Source organism: Cetorhinus maximus, chromosome 11 (assembly GCF_964194155.1).
Source record: "Cetorhinus maximus chromosome 11, sCetMax3.hap1.1, whole genome shotgun sequence".
In the NCBI taxonomy this organism is placed as follows: domain Eukaryota; kingdom Metazoa; phylum Chordata; class Chondrichthyes; order Lamniformes; family Cetorhinidae; genus Cetorhinus; species Cetorhinus maximus.
The window spans coordinates 64228915-64249264 of NC_135889.1; the positions used below are offsets into that span (position 1 = coordinate 64228915).

A 20350-nucleotide genomic window follows, 5' to 3' on the forward strand; every position below is an offset into this window, starting at 1 on the left:
TTAAATGAATGCCCCATTATTCTGTAACTATGTCCTCTAGTTCGAGATTCCCCCACTAGTGGAAACATCATCTCAACATCTACCCTGTCAAGCCCCCTCAGAATCTTGTACTTTTCAATAAGATCACCCCTCATTCTTCTAAACTCTAATGAATAAAGGCCTAACCTGTTTAGCTGTTCTTGAAAAGTCAATCTCTTCATCCCAGAGATTAGCCTACTGAATCTCTTTTGAACTGCCTCCAATGCCTGTATATCTGTTCTTAAATACGAGGACCAAAACTGTACACAGCACTCCAGGTGCAGGCTCACCAACACTCTGTACAGTTGTAAAAGACTTCCCTATTTTTAAACTTCAACCCCCTAGCAATACAGGCCAAAATTCCATTTGCTTTCTTAATTACTTTGTGTTTCATGCACAAGAACACCCAGATCCATCCGTGCTGCACTTTTTTGGAGTCTCTGTCCATTTAAATAATAGCCTGCCTTTTGATTCTTCCTACCAAAGTGCATGACCTTGCACTTCCCCACATTAAACTCCAACTGCCAAGTTTTTGCCCACTCACTCAATCTATCTATATCCCCTTGCAGATTCCTTATGTCCTCATCACAACATGCCTTCCCACCTATTTTTGTATCGGCAGCAAATTTGGATACATTACGCTCTGCCCCCTCCTCTAAGCATTAATGTAGATAGTAAATAATTGAGGCCCTAGGACTGATCCTTGTGGCACACCACTAGTTACATCTTTCCAACCTGAAAAAGACCTATTAATCCTGACTCTGTCTTGTGTGTGTTAACCAATCCTCAATCACTACCCCTAATACTGTGAGCTTCTATCTTGTGCACTAATCTTTCATGTGGCATCTTATTGAATGCCTTCTGGAAATCAAAATACACTACATCTTCTGGTTCCACTTTATCAACTCTGCTTGTTATATCCTGAAAGAACTCTAGCAAATTTGTCAAACACGATTTCCCTTTCACAAAACCATGTTGACTCCGTATGATTGGGTTAAGCTTTTCTCAATGTCCTGCTATTTCTCCTTTAATAATGGACTCCAGCATTTTCCCAATGACAGATGTTGGGCTGACTGGTCTATAGTTTCTTGCTTTTTGTCTCCTTCCCTTCTTGAACAGGGGCATCACATTAGAGGTTTCCCAATCTGCTGGGACCCTCCTGGAATCCAGTGAGTTCTGAAATATTTCGACCAATGCTTCCACTATCTCTGCAGCTACTTCCTTTACAACCCTTGGATGCAGGCCATCAGGCCATGGCGACTTGTCTGCCTCTTAGTCCCATTAGTTTGTCAAATACTTTGCTCCTCATGATAGAAACTGTTAAGAGATCTTTCCTCCCGTTGGCTCTTTGCTTATCTGATATCTTTGGGATGTTTAGTGTCCTCCGCCGTGAAGACCAATGAAAAATATTGGTTTAACTTATCTGCCATTTCTCTGTTCCCCATTATCAGTTCTCCAGTCGCACGCTCCAAGGGCCCCACGCTCACTTTAGCCACTCTTTCTTTTTATATACCCATAGAAGCTCTTATTGTTTGTTTTTATTTCTTGTCAATTTACTTTTCATAATCAATTTTCTCCTTTATTAGCTTTTTAGTCATCCCCTGCTGGTTCCTGAAGAAATTCCCATTCCTCTGGCCTACCACTAGTTTTCATTGCTTTGTGTGCCTTAGTTTTTGATTGGATACCCTCTTTGCCACCTTTGTTAACCATGGATGGTTCATCCTTCTCACTGAGTGCTTCTTTTTGACCAGGATAAATTATTGCTGAGCGTTATGAAATATTTGCTTAAACGCCTGCTACTGCTCATCCACTGACATTCTCATTAGTCTATTTTCCAAACCCGCTTTAGATAACACTTTTTCTTCATACCTCTAATTGCCCTTATTTAAGTTGAGGACACTGGTTCGAGACCCGAGTTGCTTGTTGTCAAACTGAATTTGAAATTCTACCATTTTGTGATCGCTACCCCCTAGAGGATCCTTAACTACGATATCTCTTATTAATACCACCTCATTACACCTTACTAGATCTAAAATAGCTTGTTCCCAGGTAGGTTCTGCAGCGTATTGCTCTAAGAAACAATCCCTGATGCACTCTACAAATTTGCCTTCCATGTTACCCCTGCCAATCTGATTTGTCCAGTCAATATGCAGATTAAAATCACCCATGACAATTGTAGTGCCTTTCTTACACACCTCCATTATTTCCCGATTGTATACTTTGTCCTACAGTGAAGCAACTCTTCGGGGACCTATAGCCGACTCACACCCATGACTTCTTCCCCTTACTATTCCTCATTTCCACCCAAACTGATTCTACATCTTGAACTATTGCACCTAGATTACCACTCATCAGCGCACTGATACCTTCCTTTATTAACAAAGCTACCCCACCTCCTTTTTTTCCTTTTTCCCTATTTTTCCGGAACGTTGAATACTTCTGAATATTGAGTTCCCAGTCTTTGTCACCCTGCAACCACGTCTCTGTAAACGCTATCAAGTCATATTCATTTATTTCTATTTGTGCCGTCAACTCACCTATCTTGTTATAAATGCTGCATAACACAACTTTAGTTACTGAACACAGCAGACTTCTGCTAAAGTGGCTGGAGATTTTTCCCTAAGGACTGCTTCACATGGCCACATCCCCTACATAGCCTTCCATCCTTCTTTATCTATGTTTTCTCTCTTTTTAACCTTTAAATTCAATTGTTCTACAGGTCTTTGGAAATTTACTTTTCCCATGATATAAAAATCATTCACGCTGTCAACATGGCCTCTTCCCTTTTGGGGAAAGATAAACATAATAACCTTGCCCTATTTATCTTGTTAGTTGTAAAAATCCTACCATTCCATTGAAACCCAAACACCTTTCTACTTTTCTTAAAGTGCAAATTCCTTCACACCCTACATGCTGCCCTCATCCACATTTACTCATCAGCATTTCAAGTGCCTTTTTACACCTAACTTCTTTTGATAATTTCAACCTTGCGGTCTGTCTGACTTAATTTAATTAAATCAGCCACACAGACAACCATAAACCCACAATAATATTATGAAAAATATTATAGTTTTGTGACACCGTGTCCCCTGGTTCTAGATCCCCTAGCCAGAGGAAACATCCTTTCCACGTCCACCCTGTCTAGCCCTTTAATTTTGTAAGCTTCAATGAGATTACCTCTCATTCTTCTAATATTCATAATTCTCATATTCTTTAGAGAATATCGAGAAATCCTCATTGGACAGCCCCATCATCCCACTAATTAGTCAGGTGAATCTCTGCTGCACTCCCTCTTTGGCAAGTAGACCCTTTAGATGGGGGGACTAAAACTGTCCACAGTACTCCAAATGCGGTCTAACCAAGGTTCTGTACAATTGAAGCAAATATCTTTTCTCCTGTATTCAAATCCCCTTGTAATAAAGGCCAACATATTATTTGCCTTCCTAATTGTTTTCTGCACCTGCATGTTAGCTTTCATTGACTCATGAACAAGAACACCCAGGTCCCTTTGGAAATCAGCACTTCCCAATCTGTCATCATTTAAGAAGTACTCTGCATCTCCGTTCCTCCGACCAAAGTGGATAATCTCTCACTTATCCACATTATATTCCATCTGCCGTGTTCTTGCCCACTCACTAATCGTGTCCAAATCCCCTTGTAGCCTCTTTACATCCTCCTGACATTTCACAGTCCCACCTAGTTTTGTGTCATCCGCATTCTTGGAAATATTACATTTAACTTTTATACTCTTTCGAGTTATCAACAGTCACAGATTGCAACTCTTTGAGTACAATCACAGTTCTTGGTTTTCCGGGAGTGGGACATGAACCCACAACCCTCTGATTCAAAGGCGAGGGTGCTATGAACTGAGCCACAGCTACCCCCACATCCAAATCATTGATATAGATTGTGAACAGCTGGAGCCCAAATACTAATCCTTGTGTTACTCCACTGGTCACAGCCTGCCAACCTGAGAATGACCCAGTTATTCCTACTGTTTTCTGCCTGTTAACCAATCCTTGATTCATGCCAGAATATTGCTCCCTATCCCATGTGCTCTAATTTTGTTTACTAACCTCCAAGGTATGGGACCTTGCCAAAAGCCTTCTGAAAGTCCAAATACACCACATTCACTGGTTCCCCCTTATCTATTCTGCTAGCTACATTCTAAGAAAATTCCAACAGGTTTGTCAAACATGATTTCCCTTTCAAAAATCCATGTTTACTCTGCCGGATCATGCCTTTATTTTCCAAGTGTCCAGTTATCACATCCGTAATAGATTCTAGCAGTTTCCCTACTATTGATGTCAGGTTTAACAGGTCTATAGCTACCCATTTTTCTCTCTTCCTCTGTGCAGACTAGACACAAAAAGTAATTATTTAGTTTCTCTGCCATTTCCCTGTGCTCCATTATAAATTCTTCTGTAGTGGACCTGCATTTGGCCTTGCTAATCTTTTCTTTTTACACACCTATAGATGCTATTAAAGTCCGTTTTTGTTTCTCACTGGTTTACATTCATATTCTGTTCTCCCTTCCTTTATCAGTTTCTTGGTTCTCCTTTTCTGAACTCTCAAATGCTCCCAATCCTCAGGCTTACAGCTTTTTTTGGCAACTTTATAAACCTCTTCCTTTTGTTCTAATACAACCTTTAATTTCCTTTGTTTGGCACAGTTGATTCACTTTTCCTTTTGGGTTTTTGTGCCTTAAAGGAATGAATATTTGATGTAAACCATGTATTTGTTCTTTAAATGTTAGCCATTGCCTGTTTACCATCATACCTTTTAATATGTTTTCCCTATCCATCACAACCAACATGCCCCTCATACCTTCATAGTTTCTTTTGTTTAGATTTAAGACTCTAGTTTTGGATTGAACTGCATTGTTTTCAAACTTAGTGGAAAATTCCAACATATTATGGTCACTCTTCCCTCGAGGTTCTTTTACGAGATTATTAATTAAACCCCTCTCATTTTATAATACTAGATCTAAAGTAGCCTGTTCCCTGGTTGGTTCATCAACAGACTGCTGTACAAAACATCTTATACATACTCCATAGTATTAGTGCTCATTAGATTTACCCAGTCGATATGTAGATTAAAGTCTCCCATAATTCCTATATTTTCCTTGCTACATGCACTTCTAATTTCCAGATTTATACAGTGCCCTACGTTACCATTATTGTTTGGTGGCCTATAAACAACAACTACTAATGTTTGCTGTACCTTGCTGTTTCTTCGCTCCACCCAAATGATTCTACATCTTGATCTTCTGATCTAAGATCCTCTTTCACTGATATAGTGATCTTGTCCCTTATTATCAGCACTATCCCACTTCCTTTTTCCTTTTTGCTTGTCCTTCCTAAATGTGGAATATCTTTGAATATTTAGTTCCCAGTCACTCTGCAGCCACGTCTCCTCTGTAATGGCAATCATGTCATACCCATTTGCTTCTATTTGTGCCGTTAGTTCACTTTTCTTGTTGCAGATGCTGCGTGCGTTCAGACAGACTGCCTTTAATTCTGCCTTTTTAACATTTATTCAATATTTTTACTCTGTTTAATGCTGGCCTTTGTTTCTGCTGCCTTCCCCTTTCATTTACTGCTTATGTACTTCCCATTACCAGCTTTGTTTCTCTTTTGTCTGAATTCCCTTTCAGGCTCCTTCCCCCGACAAGCTAGTTTAAACCCTCTCCAACAGCACTAGCAAATCTCCCTGTGAGGGATCAGCCCTGGTCCTGCTAAGGTGTAACCTGTCCCACCTGCCCCAGAAGCAGCCCCAATGCCCCAGAAGACTAAAGCCCTCCCTCTTACATCATCCTACCCTCTACATCTCCAGCTACCTGTCAATTTGCTCAATCCTCCTATTTCTGAACTCACTAGCACATGGCACTGGGAGTAATTCTGAGATTAATTTGTAATAGTAATACTTGTGCAGGGCCTTTCTGGGGTATGGTGTTCAGTTTTAGGCACCAAACCTTATGAAAGATGTATTGACCTTGTAGGGGTGTAGCAGAGTCACCAAAATGATACCGGAGCTTAAAGCCTTAGTTGTGATGCTAGGTTGCATAAACTTCAGTTGTATTCCCTTGAGTTTAAAAGGCTGAGGTGTGACCAAGTTGAGGTGTTTAAAATTGAGAATTCTGTAGGGTGGATACAGAAAAACTATTTCCTTGGCTGATGTGGAGACAGCCAGTGATGTTCACATCCTGTAAAAGAATTTTAAAAAAAGTGGGGAGGGGTTGCAGTGGTGAAATCCAAAACAGGAGGGCATACTAGTAAAATTCGAGCAAGGGCATTTTGGAATCATTTCAGGAAGCACTTTTTGCACGTAAGGTAGTGGAAACCTGGAATTTGCTGCCCTAGAAGACTGTGGATTCTGGGTCAATTGAAAATTTTCAATACTGAAATAGACTTTTTGTTCCATAAACGATATCCAGGAAAATGGAACAAAGATGAATAAAAGTTGAGATATAGATCAGCCCTGGTCTAATTGAATGACAACAAGCTGAATGCCCTACTCTGTTTCTATGCCCATCATTGCTTAATTGAAATACAAAAGCAAAATACTGTGGCTGCTGGAAATCTGAAATGCTGGAAATACTCTGGTCTGGCAGCAATTGTGGAATTAATCTTTCGAGTCAGTGAACTTTCAGCAGAATTGGAAAATGTTAGAAACTTAATAGATTTTGAGCAACTGAAAGGGAGGAGGGGGGAAGGAGAACAAAAGGGTCAGTCTCTGATAGGTTGGAGGTAAGATTAAATGACGGAAGGTTTTATGGTGTAAGGCCAAAGGGAGTGGTAACGGGACAAGTAAAAGAACAAAAGATGTGCCTAGAGGAGGGATGAATGGCAGGATCCTGAATAATACCACCTGAAAGCAAGGTCAAGGAAATAGAGAAATGAAAGAAAAAATAAACAAAGCAGCAAAGAAAAATTAAACAAAATGGGAATGAAGGTAACAGTCTAAAATTGTTGAACACAACGTTGAGTCCAGAAGACTTGATTAATATGACTTGTCGTGGTCTGGTGTTTTTGCCATTCGGTGAATCATGTGTGGTTCTGGCACTTGAACCTGGACAAATGTAGAAGGCCAAACAAATATTTTCATAAGTGCCCAGTGCCAATCTGGAGTCAGATGTGAGGTCCATGGTTCATTCTTCCCATTGTAGTACCTTTTATGTTTGGCCTTGTTTGTCTTGGAGAACTAATTTATGCTCTTTTAGCCTGAATCTTGTATGTCGGAACTTGCATTAATAAATGTAAGTATCTGTCTTTTAAACTGCTGGAAGGTGGGTCCCTGAAGTCTGATGCCTTGACTTCATGAAAGGGACTTTCCATTAGTAAATCTTAAGGTACCAGATTGTTCAGCTGCTCGTACCAGCACAATTCTATTTTATAATCTATGGCCTCCCTAAATTTAATCAGTGATGGCCAGAGAGCAGATGTCTTACCTGCTGTTATGGATAAAATGAGTAGCATAGATAATGTAAAGGACTTTTTAAAAATTTCAGCTGCAGCAGTATGTTTTCATAATCCAAATGCATTCTGCCGTGCATTTATTTTGGTACAAATATGGTATTTGTTTTACCCAATGCAAGACTTTAAAGATTTAATTAAAAAATGCAAAATTCAGTTATCTACTCAGAAGTTGGAAATTTGATTTCTAAAGCACAAAACTGATTCAGCCATGGAATTCCTTCACCTAACAAAATCCATTAAATCCCACAATGATGTGCAGATTGAAGCTTTGGCGAATGCTGCTGTGGAACAGGCGACATCAAGATGGTCTGGATGCCCTATAAAAGCCTTATCAATGTATACTTGTGGACAGTTCTAATGTTTCAATCTGGGTGAAAAAAAAACATATTAAGAGATTGATATACTGTTCATTATTCCCTTTTACTGTGATGGCACAGCCCAGATCAGGAACTCACCGTATGGGAGAATCATAGATGCAAACCTGTATCCTACCACTCTCTGGCAGAACGCTGTCCAAAAGGCAATCTTATTAATGTCCTGGATTGTGCATGCCCTGATGTTTTTATGCAACAGTTGGGATATAATCCTATTGTTAGATTACACATTTTGATGAAAAAAGTTTAGGTCTGACATATACAGTTCTATCCTGCATGATTTTGTTTTCAGTTTAATATGTTTTGTTTGTTGTTGCGGTTTAAAATAAATTTGAGTAGCATTTTGTAATTTTAGGAACTGTTTATTTTCAAGTGTTTATAAGTAAACTTTATGGTAATGTGGTATAGGAGCTTCAGATTGGTTTCTTATTCTTTGTGTTTTTTTAAATCTAGCCTGCTCCTAACCAGGTTACATTTCACTTGCCTCTTCATCGCTACTATGCTATGTTTCTGAGCAAGGTAAAGTCATATTCATAATATCGCTTTTTATAAATCAACAGTTTTTAATAATGTAGAAGTTGTTTCACATGTTCAGAGGTGGGTGTGATAGCAATCCAAATGCTATCACTAAAATTTTCAGGATAATTTGCAAATTTGCCTGGATGGTAATCTGGCAAAATTCATCACTCCACCATTTTAGAACCTGCCCAATTTTTCTCCCATTGAAGTCAATGGAATGAAAATCAGGTGACTGCCCTGGTGATGAATTTGAAAACTACCTGAGTACAATGTAATGGTACTTACTATTAAATAATGCAATAGAGAGCCATATATCCAGTGGCTGATGACATAACAGTAAATAGTGTAGATGAAAGCATAAAATTACAAAGGAACATTGATATACCAAGTGCGTGCACAAAACCAGTTGGTAGGTGAGTGTGAGGCCATCCACTTTGAACAAAAATAGATAGACTTGAGTTTATGAATGGTGGAAAGCTAAAAACAATGGAAGTCCACAGAGATGCATGTATACAAATTGCTAAAATGTAGTAGTCATGTACAAAAAATAATCAAAGAAGCTAATGGGATGTTAGCTTTTATACCTAGAGGGTGACGATATAAAGGTAGGAAGTTTTGCCACAGCAATGCAAAATCCTGACTAGATCACATCTGAATACTGTGTATATTCTGGGCATCGCAATTTGGGAAAGGATATATTGGCCTTGGAAAGAGAGAAGTGCAGATTCATCAGAATGTTACCTGGGTTTCGGATAAATTATGAGAGATTACATAAACTAGGCTTGTATTCCCTGGAATATGGAAAGTTAAGGGGTGATTTAATTGAGGTTATGACGATTTTGAAAGAAATTGATAGGCTGAATAGTGTCATGATCTTGGCACAGATCAGTAACGTTTTTATTTTTTGAAAACCCAGGTATTTACTAAAAGAATGAAGCCACACGATTCACGGTTTAAAACAAAAGAATCTTACTACACTAAAATTAAAGAACATGAATACTAATAACTATTCTCTGTCTTAGACAGTCAGTTACATTAAAGATAGTGAAAGTACAATCAAACAAAGTTACTTTAAACCAAAATTCTTAACTTTTTCTTCTACACCCTTTTAACTTGCACCCCAATAACTTAGTCAGATACTTATAAGAAATTGGAAGGTTGGTCAGAATACTGTTTCAAAGATTCGTATAAAGGTTGCGATTTCCTGGGCCTTCTGCTTACTTCCGACGAGGTTGTCCCTTCGCATCTTGTCCAGCCATCCCACGGTTGTGGACTCTGAGTTCAACTAGCACCTTAAGCATAAGCACCTCGGGTCAGAATTCTCCTTTTCTATTGTTTTTTAAATCTAGAGTCTTGCATCTAAAACTCTCTTCTCAACTCGGCTATCCCAGAAGTTCAACTCGCTGTTAGTATACTCCCTCAGTTAACAAGTTTTAAACTCTTTTAGCCAGCGACCAAAATTTCAACTGAATACTACTTAAAAGAGATGTCTCCCGCAGCAAGCTTGTTCTAAATTTAAAAAGTAAAACTCTACTTAAGACCAGAGTCATCCCCACAATTTCCAACCCCCCAATAATTAACTTCTTGTTGACCCTTTTTTTATTGTTTAACGCCCAGGTAAGTTGGTCACATGATCAGTTACTGGAAGCAAGTGGCTATTTACAATCCAGTAAAATCCCAATGAGTCGAATCCCAGGGTATCTGCCCACAAATTCTTGTTAAGTGGAGCTTCGTGATAGCTAAGAAGGCCCCATTCCCACATGAATGCATTTCTGTGTAACCCATATGCCTACAAACGTGGTCTATGTCAAAAACAACAGATTCAAATGCAAACACAATAAAGCAGTAAATATGTGGAAAAATCTTTATTCAATCTGTTCACAACTCAATGGCCTGACTTTGTGAAAAGCTGGAGCTTTATGTTGAAAAATATCAGGTGTTAGCTTTGGAAAAACTCCGTAATGTTTTTCTGGACCTGTGCAATACAACCCACCATGTTGTTAGTGCAGTCAAATATGCTTTTGGTGTTTTCATGTTGCCGTATGAAATCCCAGAGCATCTCTACAGCCTTTGTGGCATTGGCTAGGGAAACGGGTGAGCAGGTGGGCATTCATCGGATTCTTCAGGGTTGCCAGCCTCTTCGGTTCCCCTGTTGAAGAATGTACTACATCTACAGTGGCAACGTATGTTAGTTCTGTTGTGCAGCGTATGGCATCGTCCACCTCTGCATAAGTTGTCTCTGCTGAAATTTCTATGCCGGCTTCCTGCAGGCAAGTGAAAAGTGCCTCATCATTGGGTTGACTGGTCTCTCCCTGCTCCTCATTCTCAACGCCTTGTGCAGTCATAATCTGTTTGAACACAGCATAGTGGAAGCAGTTGGCAGTTGTGGCTTCTGTCACCATCTTTCACGTCATCTTCATCATTAGCATGACCTCTAGAACAGTTGGATTATACTCCTTTTTATCAATGGCCTCGATAACCTGAGAGAGCAGCTGCTGTCAGTAGTGGGTTTTCAGGTTCCTAATTACCCCTGATCCATTGGCTGGAGTTTGGCCGTGGTGTTGGGAGGCAAGAATATTGCTGGCCTTAAGAGCGTCAAGCTAATGTTAGGGTGTGTGGGGCAGTTGTCTGTAATGATGACAGTCTTCCTTTTCTTTCGCTGATGTTTTTTGTCCACTTTGATGATCCTGCCTCAAAAATGCTGGGGGTCATCCAGGCGGTTTTGTTAGCCTCGTACTGTATGGGTAGTGTCTTGACATTTGCGAAGCAACGTGGCTTTTTGGACTTGCCTATAAGAAACAGCAGCTTTTTGGGGCCGTCCGTGTTGGTACAGACCGTAACACTGACATGTACCTTGTTCTGCATTTTACCTTTGTTTAAAGGTGAAACATGTAAAGGGCAGTCTGGCAAAAGATGGTAAAACAGTCTGGTTTCATCCAGTTAAAAATGTCTCGTGGTGCATACTTGTTCAAGATGTGGGCAACACCGTTTTCATCCTCTTCATTGCTGGAGAGAATGCCTGCTTGTTGAACTGTTCCAAGATGTTCGCCTTATGTTTCGTAATGGTGGACAAGCTCAATGGCGGAATCTCCCACTCCTTTATGATGTCTGTTTTCTGCTTTGCTTCATGGTTTTCCACTTGCTGTCAACTTCACCATCTCCCTGATCGGCAACACTTTAACTTTCTCACAGGTTTAGCCATACTCATAGGCTTTGCACCTCCTTTCACAGGGACATCTCAATGTCAAATGCTGGCTTGTCCAGCACTCCATAATTTTGAGCTCTAGTGTGGCCTAACTGTGCTCTGATTGGTCAGTGCAGTCATATGTTCAGACAAGGGACAATTTCAGCTAATCTTGAGTGATCAGTGCAGAATTTTGGCTTATCACGGGCATTGTTCTATTGGGATTTCTGCCAGCAGGATTGGCTGATGACATAACTGGAATTTTGTGTCATCGGAGTTTGACTCATTGTGATTTCACTGTAAATCACCTTTCAGAGAAGTCTAAAAGTTCTTAAAGCGACCATCATCTCAACATAAAATATAGGTTTTATTACCCCAAAAGCACATGGGCCAATACAATAGAAAGAAACATTTTCTCCTGTGTAGAACATCTAGGACAAGGGGACATAACCTTAAAATCAGTGCCAGTCCATTTAGGAAAGAAGTTAGGAAATATAGCCTCGTGTAAAGGGCGGCAGAAGTATGGAACTCAAGAAGCAGTAGATGCTTGCTCACTTAATAGTTTTAAATTTGAGACCAATAGATTTTTGTTATCCAAGGGATATGGAACCAAGCAGGGCAAATGGAGTTAGAATACAGATCAGGTCTGATCTCATTGAATGGCAGAACAGGCTTGAAGTACTGAATGGCCTACTGCTGTATAAGAATTTCACATCATAATAGAAATGTATTATCATTTTTCTAATTCTCAAATTCTTGTCAGTTAAACCACAGTGGTGAGTAGATGTAGCATTGTCCCAATGTACAACCAGCACTACAAATATAAATTATGTCCTTCCAAAGTGGTCTCTGCCTGAAGAAAGTGTGCCATTGTAGCTCTCGCTAGAGTTGCAGGAAACTGAATTAAGGAAAAAGTTATGATTTCTGCTGTTAAACATTGAGGCCAGTGATTCCTTGGTAAAAAGGAGCACCACAGGCTTTACAAACAAGTTAAACAAACAAGTTGAGCCCCCATATTCCTGCTTTCTAGTAATAAAAAACCCACGACCTCCACCATGTAGAACGACTAGGGCAGTTGATGCTCCAGAACACCAACTCCAGGCTCCCTTCCAAATCACACATCTTTGCGACTTGGACATATGTTGCGTTTCCTTCATTATCACTGTCAAAATCGTAGAACTTCCTACCTCATGTGGGAGGTTCTTTACCACATGGACGGCAGCAGTTCAAGAAGGTAGCTCACTGCCCCTTTCTGAAGGGCAACTAGGGATAAGCAATAAATGCTGGTCTTCTCAGTGATGTCCGCACTCCTGGGATTCAATAAAAAATGCATTCAAATAGGGTGTATTTGACACTAACATAACAAGTAACTGTATAAGGAGTATGTTTAGTATACCTTTGCTAATGTAAGCCAATAGTATTTTGTCTCTTAAATTGTTGCTGTGTATTGGTTTAATAGCTTGAATAACTTTGCAAACAAATTTTAAAAGATACACACTGCAACAGAAGATACTTTTTGGTTTGTATTTTATAATTTGTCAAATAAATGTCATGTTAATTACAAGATAAATAATTGATTTCGGAATGTGTGAACTTATCCTCAACATACTTGCATTCCTCTAATATGTATTTTGATGTTTTGACCACTTTACAGGCTATTAGATGTCAGCAATTGGATCTTGATTCTCTTCTGCCAGATCAAGAGATGCTAATGAAAATGATGGTTCATCCGCTTCAAATTCAGGTGTTTTCATTTTTCTTGTGTGTAATTGAAGCTGTTGGTATTGCAGCACTTGTTTCCACCAAGTTCAGTCGACATGGTATGCCTCTTGCAAGTGTATTGCTTTGTGCTCATTATATGGCTTTTTTCTGCTGAAGTTATTTGAAAACTGTAGAAAGAACAGTGGCAAATTACAACTCAAGGGGCAGGGAATATATGAAGAAGGCAGGTGTTAAACTAACAAGGAGGAAGTAACAAGGGCTTAAGGAAAATGGTCATTCAGGATTGGCAGTCAGGTGAACATATAAATCAAAGTAATAAGGCCAACCAATAAAATGCTCCCTTGTATGCCATTCTGTTCTCCAACTGAAAGTTGCAATCTCCTAAAGAGTGTTTAACCAAAAAATGAATTTCATGTTTCACAAAGCATGACTAAATTTACTCAACAAATTGTTTTCTGTGGTTTTTTAAAACATTGAAACATGTTTAATTCAAAACGTTAGTCGATCTCAAAGTCCGGGCTTGGGTTGGGTCTCCTCTTTCCCCCCCTCCACCCCCCCACAATTCTCAGTCCCCAGAACGAGTTGAACAACTATGTGCAGTTTGTAGATTTTCTAAGCATATGTCAGTCACTTTTTCTCTAGATTTTCCAACTATAAGCTTCATTTTCTCATTCTGTGGCAACATGCTTCTTTGTGTTTTTAAAATGTCTTTGAAGCCATCTGGTACATTTTCAAGGAATAAATTCAGTTAATTTTAGAGAAAGCATGTCAGAGTTGGTTCTAAAAAGAGAAAAATGACAGCAATTATGGGAGAAATAAAACACTGGTATGATTGTAATTTTTTGTTATCCTGAAATGTTTTTGAGTATTTTTCCTATCTTTGGTTAAGCAGAGCAATATGAGTTTTGTAAACTCTAGTTCATTTTGACTTGAAAATTGTTGGATGCTCATTGACAATTTTCATGTCAAAATGAACCAGAGTTTACAAAAAAACAAGTTTGACATAGTCATTGCAAATCAGTGGTGCTTATATTGTGTTAACTGATCTAATTTCCCCATTATTATCAAGCAATACCACAGGAAATCTTTTGATGTTGTAATAAAAGTATTGAATTTTCTGAATAAAGGAAATTGTTCTAGTTTTTGGAGAAAGAGTTGAAACTGGGCAGATGCTTGTGGATCTTTTTCAAATTTGAGCAATGTGGAAAATGTAGTGCTTGTACATTTAGAAAAGTGTAGAAATGTTTTTTAATTCTAGAGTAGCATATGAACTCTTCCAGGCAAGCTCCATTGATATGCTGTGGGCGTGTGCCGCATGTTCTTGCCCAGCACTGGAATTACCTGACCTCCTCTGAACCAGGCAAAATCCTGGTGAGACCTGGTTCCATACCATCTTATCCCGCTACACATGTACTTAAGTGGATCATAATTTCGGTACCAAATTAAATACTTCGACATATAATTTGGATAAAGAAGCTGCTCTGAGTTATGAAAATTGACAATTTTTAAAATTTGTGTGTACGCACATGCATTTAATCTGTTTTGATAATTTCACAATTGAATTTAAAAATAAAACTTCTAGATGTGTAGGCAGGCCAGTACTAGAGATTTGGCTATTATTATGTACAAGTCAATCAGCTTTTTGTCTGTGTGATGGATTAGTGTATATGTGAATTAAGAACTGAGTGCCTATTAACTTTTTTTTTAGGCCAGCCTGTCAGAGATACACAGCAACATGTGGGTTAGAAATGGTCTGCAGATTAAAGGGCAGGCAATGACCTACGTGCAGTCCCACTTCTGCAACTCTATGATTGATCCAGATATCTTCCTTTTGCAGGTATGCTTATGTTTGATATCTTGAGGTTTGCTGTGGTTCAAATATGATGTACATAATCAATATAACTGTTTAAATTATTTAGGGTTATAATTACTGAAGATAACAAATTTGAAATATATTTTTATTTCTACTAGATTTGTGCTTCTAGACTGGACCCAGATTATTTTGTTTCATCTGTTTTTGAAAGGTGAGCATTAAAGAGGTGCCAGGATTTTAAAAAACCCAAACTGGAATTCGTGGTCCTCAGAAACATCAGTATATCTAGTTTGCAGTTATGTACTTGCGTATTATTTGTGAATCCATAGATGTTGAGAATTATCCCAAAAAAATCAGGAAAGTACATTTTTGTTGAAGCATAAAGAATTGGAGTGGCCCAAGTCTGCTCCCACATCTGCATTATTCTAACTTTAGCTGGGACAGTGATGGGAGCCAAGGCTTTGGTTGGTGGAAACTTTTTTAAAAAATGTGGATCATGTAAGGAAACAAAGGTTTGGATTCATTTAAATAATGATAAGTGAAGATCATAACGAATGCTTTACACAACATTTTATGTCATTGCAGTTATAACACACATAAAGCATTAATAAAATTCTTGAGGCTAAGCTGTTTTTATTTATATAAATGAATGTAGTTTTGTTAATAGTTTTACCTTTTATGTCGAATCTTGTGCCTTTTATCTAGATTTAAAGTGGTGGATTTATTGACAATGGCATCACAGCATCAAAATGCAGCACTTGATACAGAACATGAAAGGTCTATGCTTGAGGGAGCTTTAACTTTCCTGGTAATTTTGCTGAGTCTACGCATTCATTTAGGTAAGGTTGTATAGAAATTTACATGTTTTATAGAACAAATTTTCTGAGGGCGGGGGATGGGGTGGGGGGTGCAGGATCCCATTTCCCTCCAGTTATAATTTATTATTCCTTTCTCTAAGCTCCCATTTAAAAAGAAAATTACAGAAAGTCAAGAAAATCCATTTTCAGCATTTTCTTAATTAGTTCTACATTCCCCCAAATGAATCACTGAATGGGTGCAGGGCATTCAATGGGATAAGAATGAATCTCGGCCAATTAAATTGGAGTCAAATGTTGGTAGGAAAAATGGTAGCTGATCAGTGGGTTACCTTCAAAGAAGAGAGTTTGGGCACAGTCAAGATATATTCCTTGGAAAAAGAAAGGTAGGGCAAGCAAATCCAGAGCTCCCTGGATGACAAAGGAGATGGAAATTAAGATAAAGAAGAAAATGTGTGCTGATGACAGGTGTCAGGTTAAAAAAAGGCAATTGAAAATCAAGCTGAATATAGAAGGTTCAAAGGAGATGAAGAAGCAAATAAGAGAAGCAAAGAGAGACTATGTAAAGAGACTGGCAGCTAACATAAAAGGGAATCCCAAAATCTTCTATAGGCATATAAATAATGAAAGTGGAAAAAGAAGCAGGTCCAATTTAGGGACCAAAAAGAGGATTTACAAATGGAGGCAGAGGGCAAAGCTGAGGTATTAAATAAATACTATCTTTACCAAAGAAGATGATGCCATCTATGCCATGATAAAAGAAGAGGTAATTCAGATAATAGATGGGTTTAAAACTGAGGTGGTATCGGATAGATCATCTGTACTTAAAGTTGATAAATCACTAGGCTGAGATGAGATGCACCAAAGAATACGGATACTGAGAGAAGTGAGTGTGAAAATTTCAGAGGCAATGGCCAAAACATTTTAGTCTTTCTTAGATTCCGGGATGGTCCTGGAGGACAGGAGAATTGCAAAAGTAAGACACTTGTTCAAAAAAAGGTTTAAAGATAAGCCCAGCAACTACAGGCCAGTCAGTTTATCTTTGGTGGTGAAACTTCTAGAAACATCAATTTGGAGCAAAATTAATGGTCGTATGAACAAATGTGGGTTAATTAAGGAGAGGCAGCATGGATTTCTTAAGGGAAAATTATGTTTAACAAACTTGCTGGAGTTTTTTGAAGAAGTAACAGAGGGTTAGTGAGGGCAATGCTGTTGATGTGGTGTACGTGGTTTTCCAAAAGGCATATGATGCAATACTGCACAACAGACTTGAGCATAGTTATAGCTTATGGAATAAGAGTGTGTACCATCTGCAACATGCATTGCAGGAACTCACCAAGGTTCCTTAGACAGCACCTTCCAAACCTCCAACCGTTACCATCTAGAAGGATAAGAGCAGCAGACACTTGCGAACACCACCACCTAGAAGCTCCCGTCCAAGCGACTTGCCATCCTGACTTGGAAATATATTGCCGTTCCTTCGCTGTCACTGGATTAAAATCCTGGAACTCCCTCCCTAACAGCACTGTGGGTGTACCTATACCACATGGACTGCTGCAGTTCAAGAAGGCAGCTCGCCACCACATTCTCAAGGGCAGTTAGGGATGGGCAATAAATGCTGGCCTAGCCTACATCCCATGAATAAATTTTTTTAAAAATTGGATACGGAAATGGCTGAGCAACAGGAAGCAAAGAATAGTGGTTGATGGATTTTTTTTGCTAGAGGAAGGTTTGTAGTGGAGTTCCCCAGGGGTCAGTGTTGCGAACCTTGCTTTTCCTAATGGGAACATAAGAACAGGAGTACCCCATTCGGTCTGCTCTGCCATCATGGATGATCATTTACCTCAGCGCCGCTTTCCCGTGCTATCTCTGTATTCCTTGATGTCATTAGTCTCCAGAAGTCTATTGATTTCTGTCTTGAGCATGCACAGTGATTTGAGCTTCCACAGCCCTCTGGGGTAGAGAATTCCAAACATTCACCACCCTCTGAGTGAAGAAATTCCTCCTAATCTCAGTTTTAAATGGCCTACCCCTTGTTTTGAGACCTCATAGCCAGGGGAAACACCCTATCTACATCCACCCTGTAAGAATTTTGTAAGTCTCAATGAGATCATCTCCCAGTCTTTGAAACCCTAGAGAATACAGGCCCAGTTTCCTCAATTTCTCCTCATAAGGACAATCCTGCCAACCCAGGGATTAGTTTGGTGAACCTCTGTTGCACTGCCTCTATGGCAAGTAGATCCTTCCTTGGATAAGGAGGCCAAAACAGCACACGTACTCCAGGTGCGGTCTCACTAAGGCTCTGTACAGCAAGACTTCTTTACTCCTGCACTCTAATCTCCTTGCAATGAAGGCCAACATACCATTTGCCTTCCTTATTGCTTGCTACACCTTTTTTATTCATTCATGGCATGCAAGTGTCGCTGGCGTCATGACCACTGATCATAGCCCCGAATTACTTACTGACACATTGAACTATTAAGTAAGATGTGTGTTTTGAAAAAGGAACTACAAGCAAAAAAGAAACTACAAGCAAGAACTGGCTGGGACTGTGAAGTAACCATTTGCTGGAAAATTGCTATTTGGGTTGCACTTGACCAACTAGTCCAGAGAGACAGAATGTCACACCTAAAAAGGTGTCGAGACCTGCTTCAGACAGCTGATTACCTTCTCAGCAGAAACCATTTCCTGTTGAAGTTATAACCCAGACTTTGGACATGATCCAAGTTGAAAGAAAGCAGTTTCTGGGCAAAAGACATGTTTGTTTTTTCCCTTCCAGGAATACACAAGAAAAGGGGTTAAAACCCAACTGCAACCCTGGTCTGTGTGCTAGTCTGTTATTTTCCTGTGTGCTGTGTGAGGGTATGCTGTGAAGGTCACAGCTAAAGAACATCAACTAGGCATCTATGCACTTGCAGGTAAAAATGTGTCTCTCTGATTGTTGGAAGCAAGCCACAAGTCAGCAAAGCCACAGTCGAAAATGAAGCAAGACAGCTCCTCTCAGCTAACCTGCAGAACCAAGAATCTCCAAATCAACTGCCAAAGTCAGCTCTACCAGAATCATTGAATTTAATGGCCGCAATGTTTCACTATCCACTCCTCATTGCCAAGCCAAAGACTGATTCGTATTTTTTTAAAAACTTTTGTTTCTGGACTCACCTCTCATTTCTAATGTGTGTTTTATTATTTTTGCTTGTGGTTTAGTAGCTAATAAACTCACTCTTTCTTTGACTCAAGAAAGTTTGGTTAAATTGGCTCCTCTTAAAACAAAAATACATTTGGACTGGGAAAAGATATCCACGCGGGAAGGGAATCCTTTTTAAATTAACCTTGTTGCAACCAGCTGAGGGGGTTGAGTAAAGAAGGGGAGCCAGTTCATCCCTCCTCACCCGGAAGCATAACAATTTGGGGAAACCTTGCATGGGGACTGGTCGTAACACTGGTTAGGCCAGCATTTATTGCCAATCCCTAATTAGCTGCCTCCTTGACTGTTACAAACAATATGGTGTAGGTATACCCACAGTGCTTTTAGGGAGAGAGTTCCAGGATTTTGACCCAGCGACAGCGAAGGAACGGCAATATATTTCCAAGTGAGGATGGTGAGTGGGTTGGAGGGGAACGTCCAGGCGGTGGTGTTCCCATGTGTCTGCTGTCCTTGTCCTTCTAGATGGTAGCAGTTGTATGTTTGGGAGGTGCTGTCTAAGGAGCCTTGGTGAGTTCCTGCAGTGTATCTTGTAGATGGTGCACACTGCTGCCATTGTGTGTTGGTGGTGGAGTGAGTGAATGTTTGTGGATGGGATGCTAATCAAGCAGGCTGCTTTGTCCTGGATGGTGTCAAGCTTCTTGAGTATTGTTGGAGCTGCACCCATCCAGACATAGATCACACTCCTGATCTGTACCTTGTAGATGGTGGACAGGCTTTGGGGAGTCAAGAGGTGAGTTACTCATTGCAGGATTCCTAGCCTCTGATCTGCTCTTGTAGCCACTGTATTTAAATGGCTAGACCAGTTCAGCTTCTGGTCAATGTTAACCCCCAGGATGTTGATAGTAGGGGATTCAGCATTGGATGCCATTGAATGTCAGAGCGATGACTAAATTCTCTCTTGTTGGAGATGGTCATTGCCTGGCACTTGTGTGGCATGCATGTTACTTGCCACTTGTTAGTTCAAGCCTGGTATTGTCCAAGTCTTGCTGCATTTGGACATGGACTGCTTCAGTATCTGAGGAATTGCGAATGGTGCGGAACATTGTGCAATCATCAGCGAACATCCCCACTTCTGACCTTATGATGGAAGGAAGGAAGGAATGGTGATGAAGCAGCTGAAGATGGTTGGGCCTGCATCCTAGCTTTTAGTGATTCATGAACAAGGCCATCTAGGTCCCTTTGGCAAGGCCATCCCTAGGGGAGCGTGGGGCCCAGGGTAAAT

At 39.8% G+C, this 20350-nt stretch overlaps 1 protein-coding gene across 4 annotated transcripts in view; it reads left to right on the forward strand.

Moving 5' to 3' along the window:
• The window catches only part of ubr3 (ubiquitin protein ligase E3 component n-recognin 3), a 353894-nt gene that overhangs the window by 74112 nt on the left and 259432 nt on the right, over positions 1-20350 (forward strand). For all 4 annotated transcript variants that reach the window (XM_078552128.1, XM_078552129.1, XM_078552130.1 and 1 more), the window contains exons 12-16: positions 8324-8389; positions 13228-13317; positions 15004-15132; positions 15267-15319; positions 15814-15947. In XM_078552128.1, the coding sequence (XP_078408254.1) occupies positions 8324-8389; positions 13228-13317; positions 15004-15132; positions 15267-15319; positions 15814-15947 (472 nt within the window). The remainder of the gene's footprint in view (positions 1-8323; positions 8390-13227; positions 13318-15003; positions 15133-15266; positions 15320-15813; positions 15948-20350) is intronic.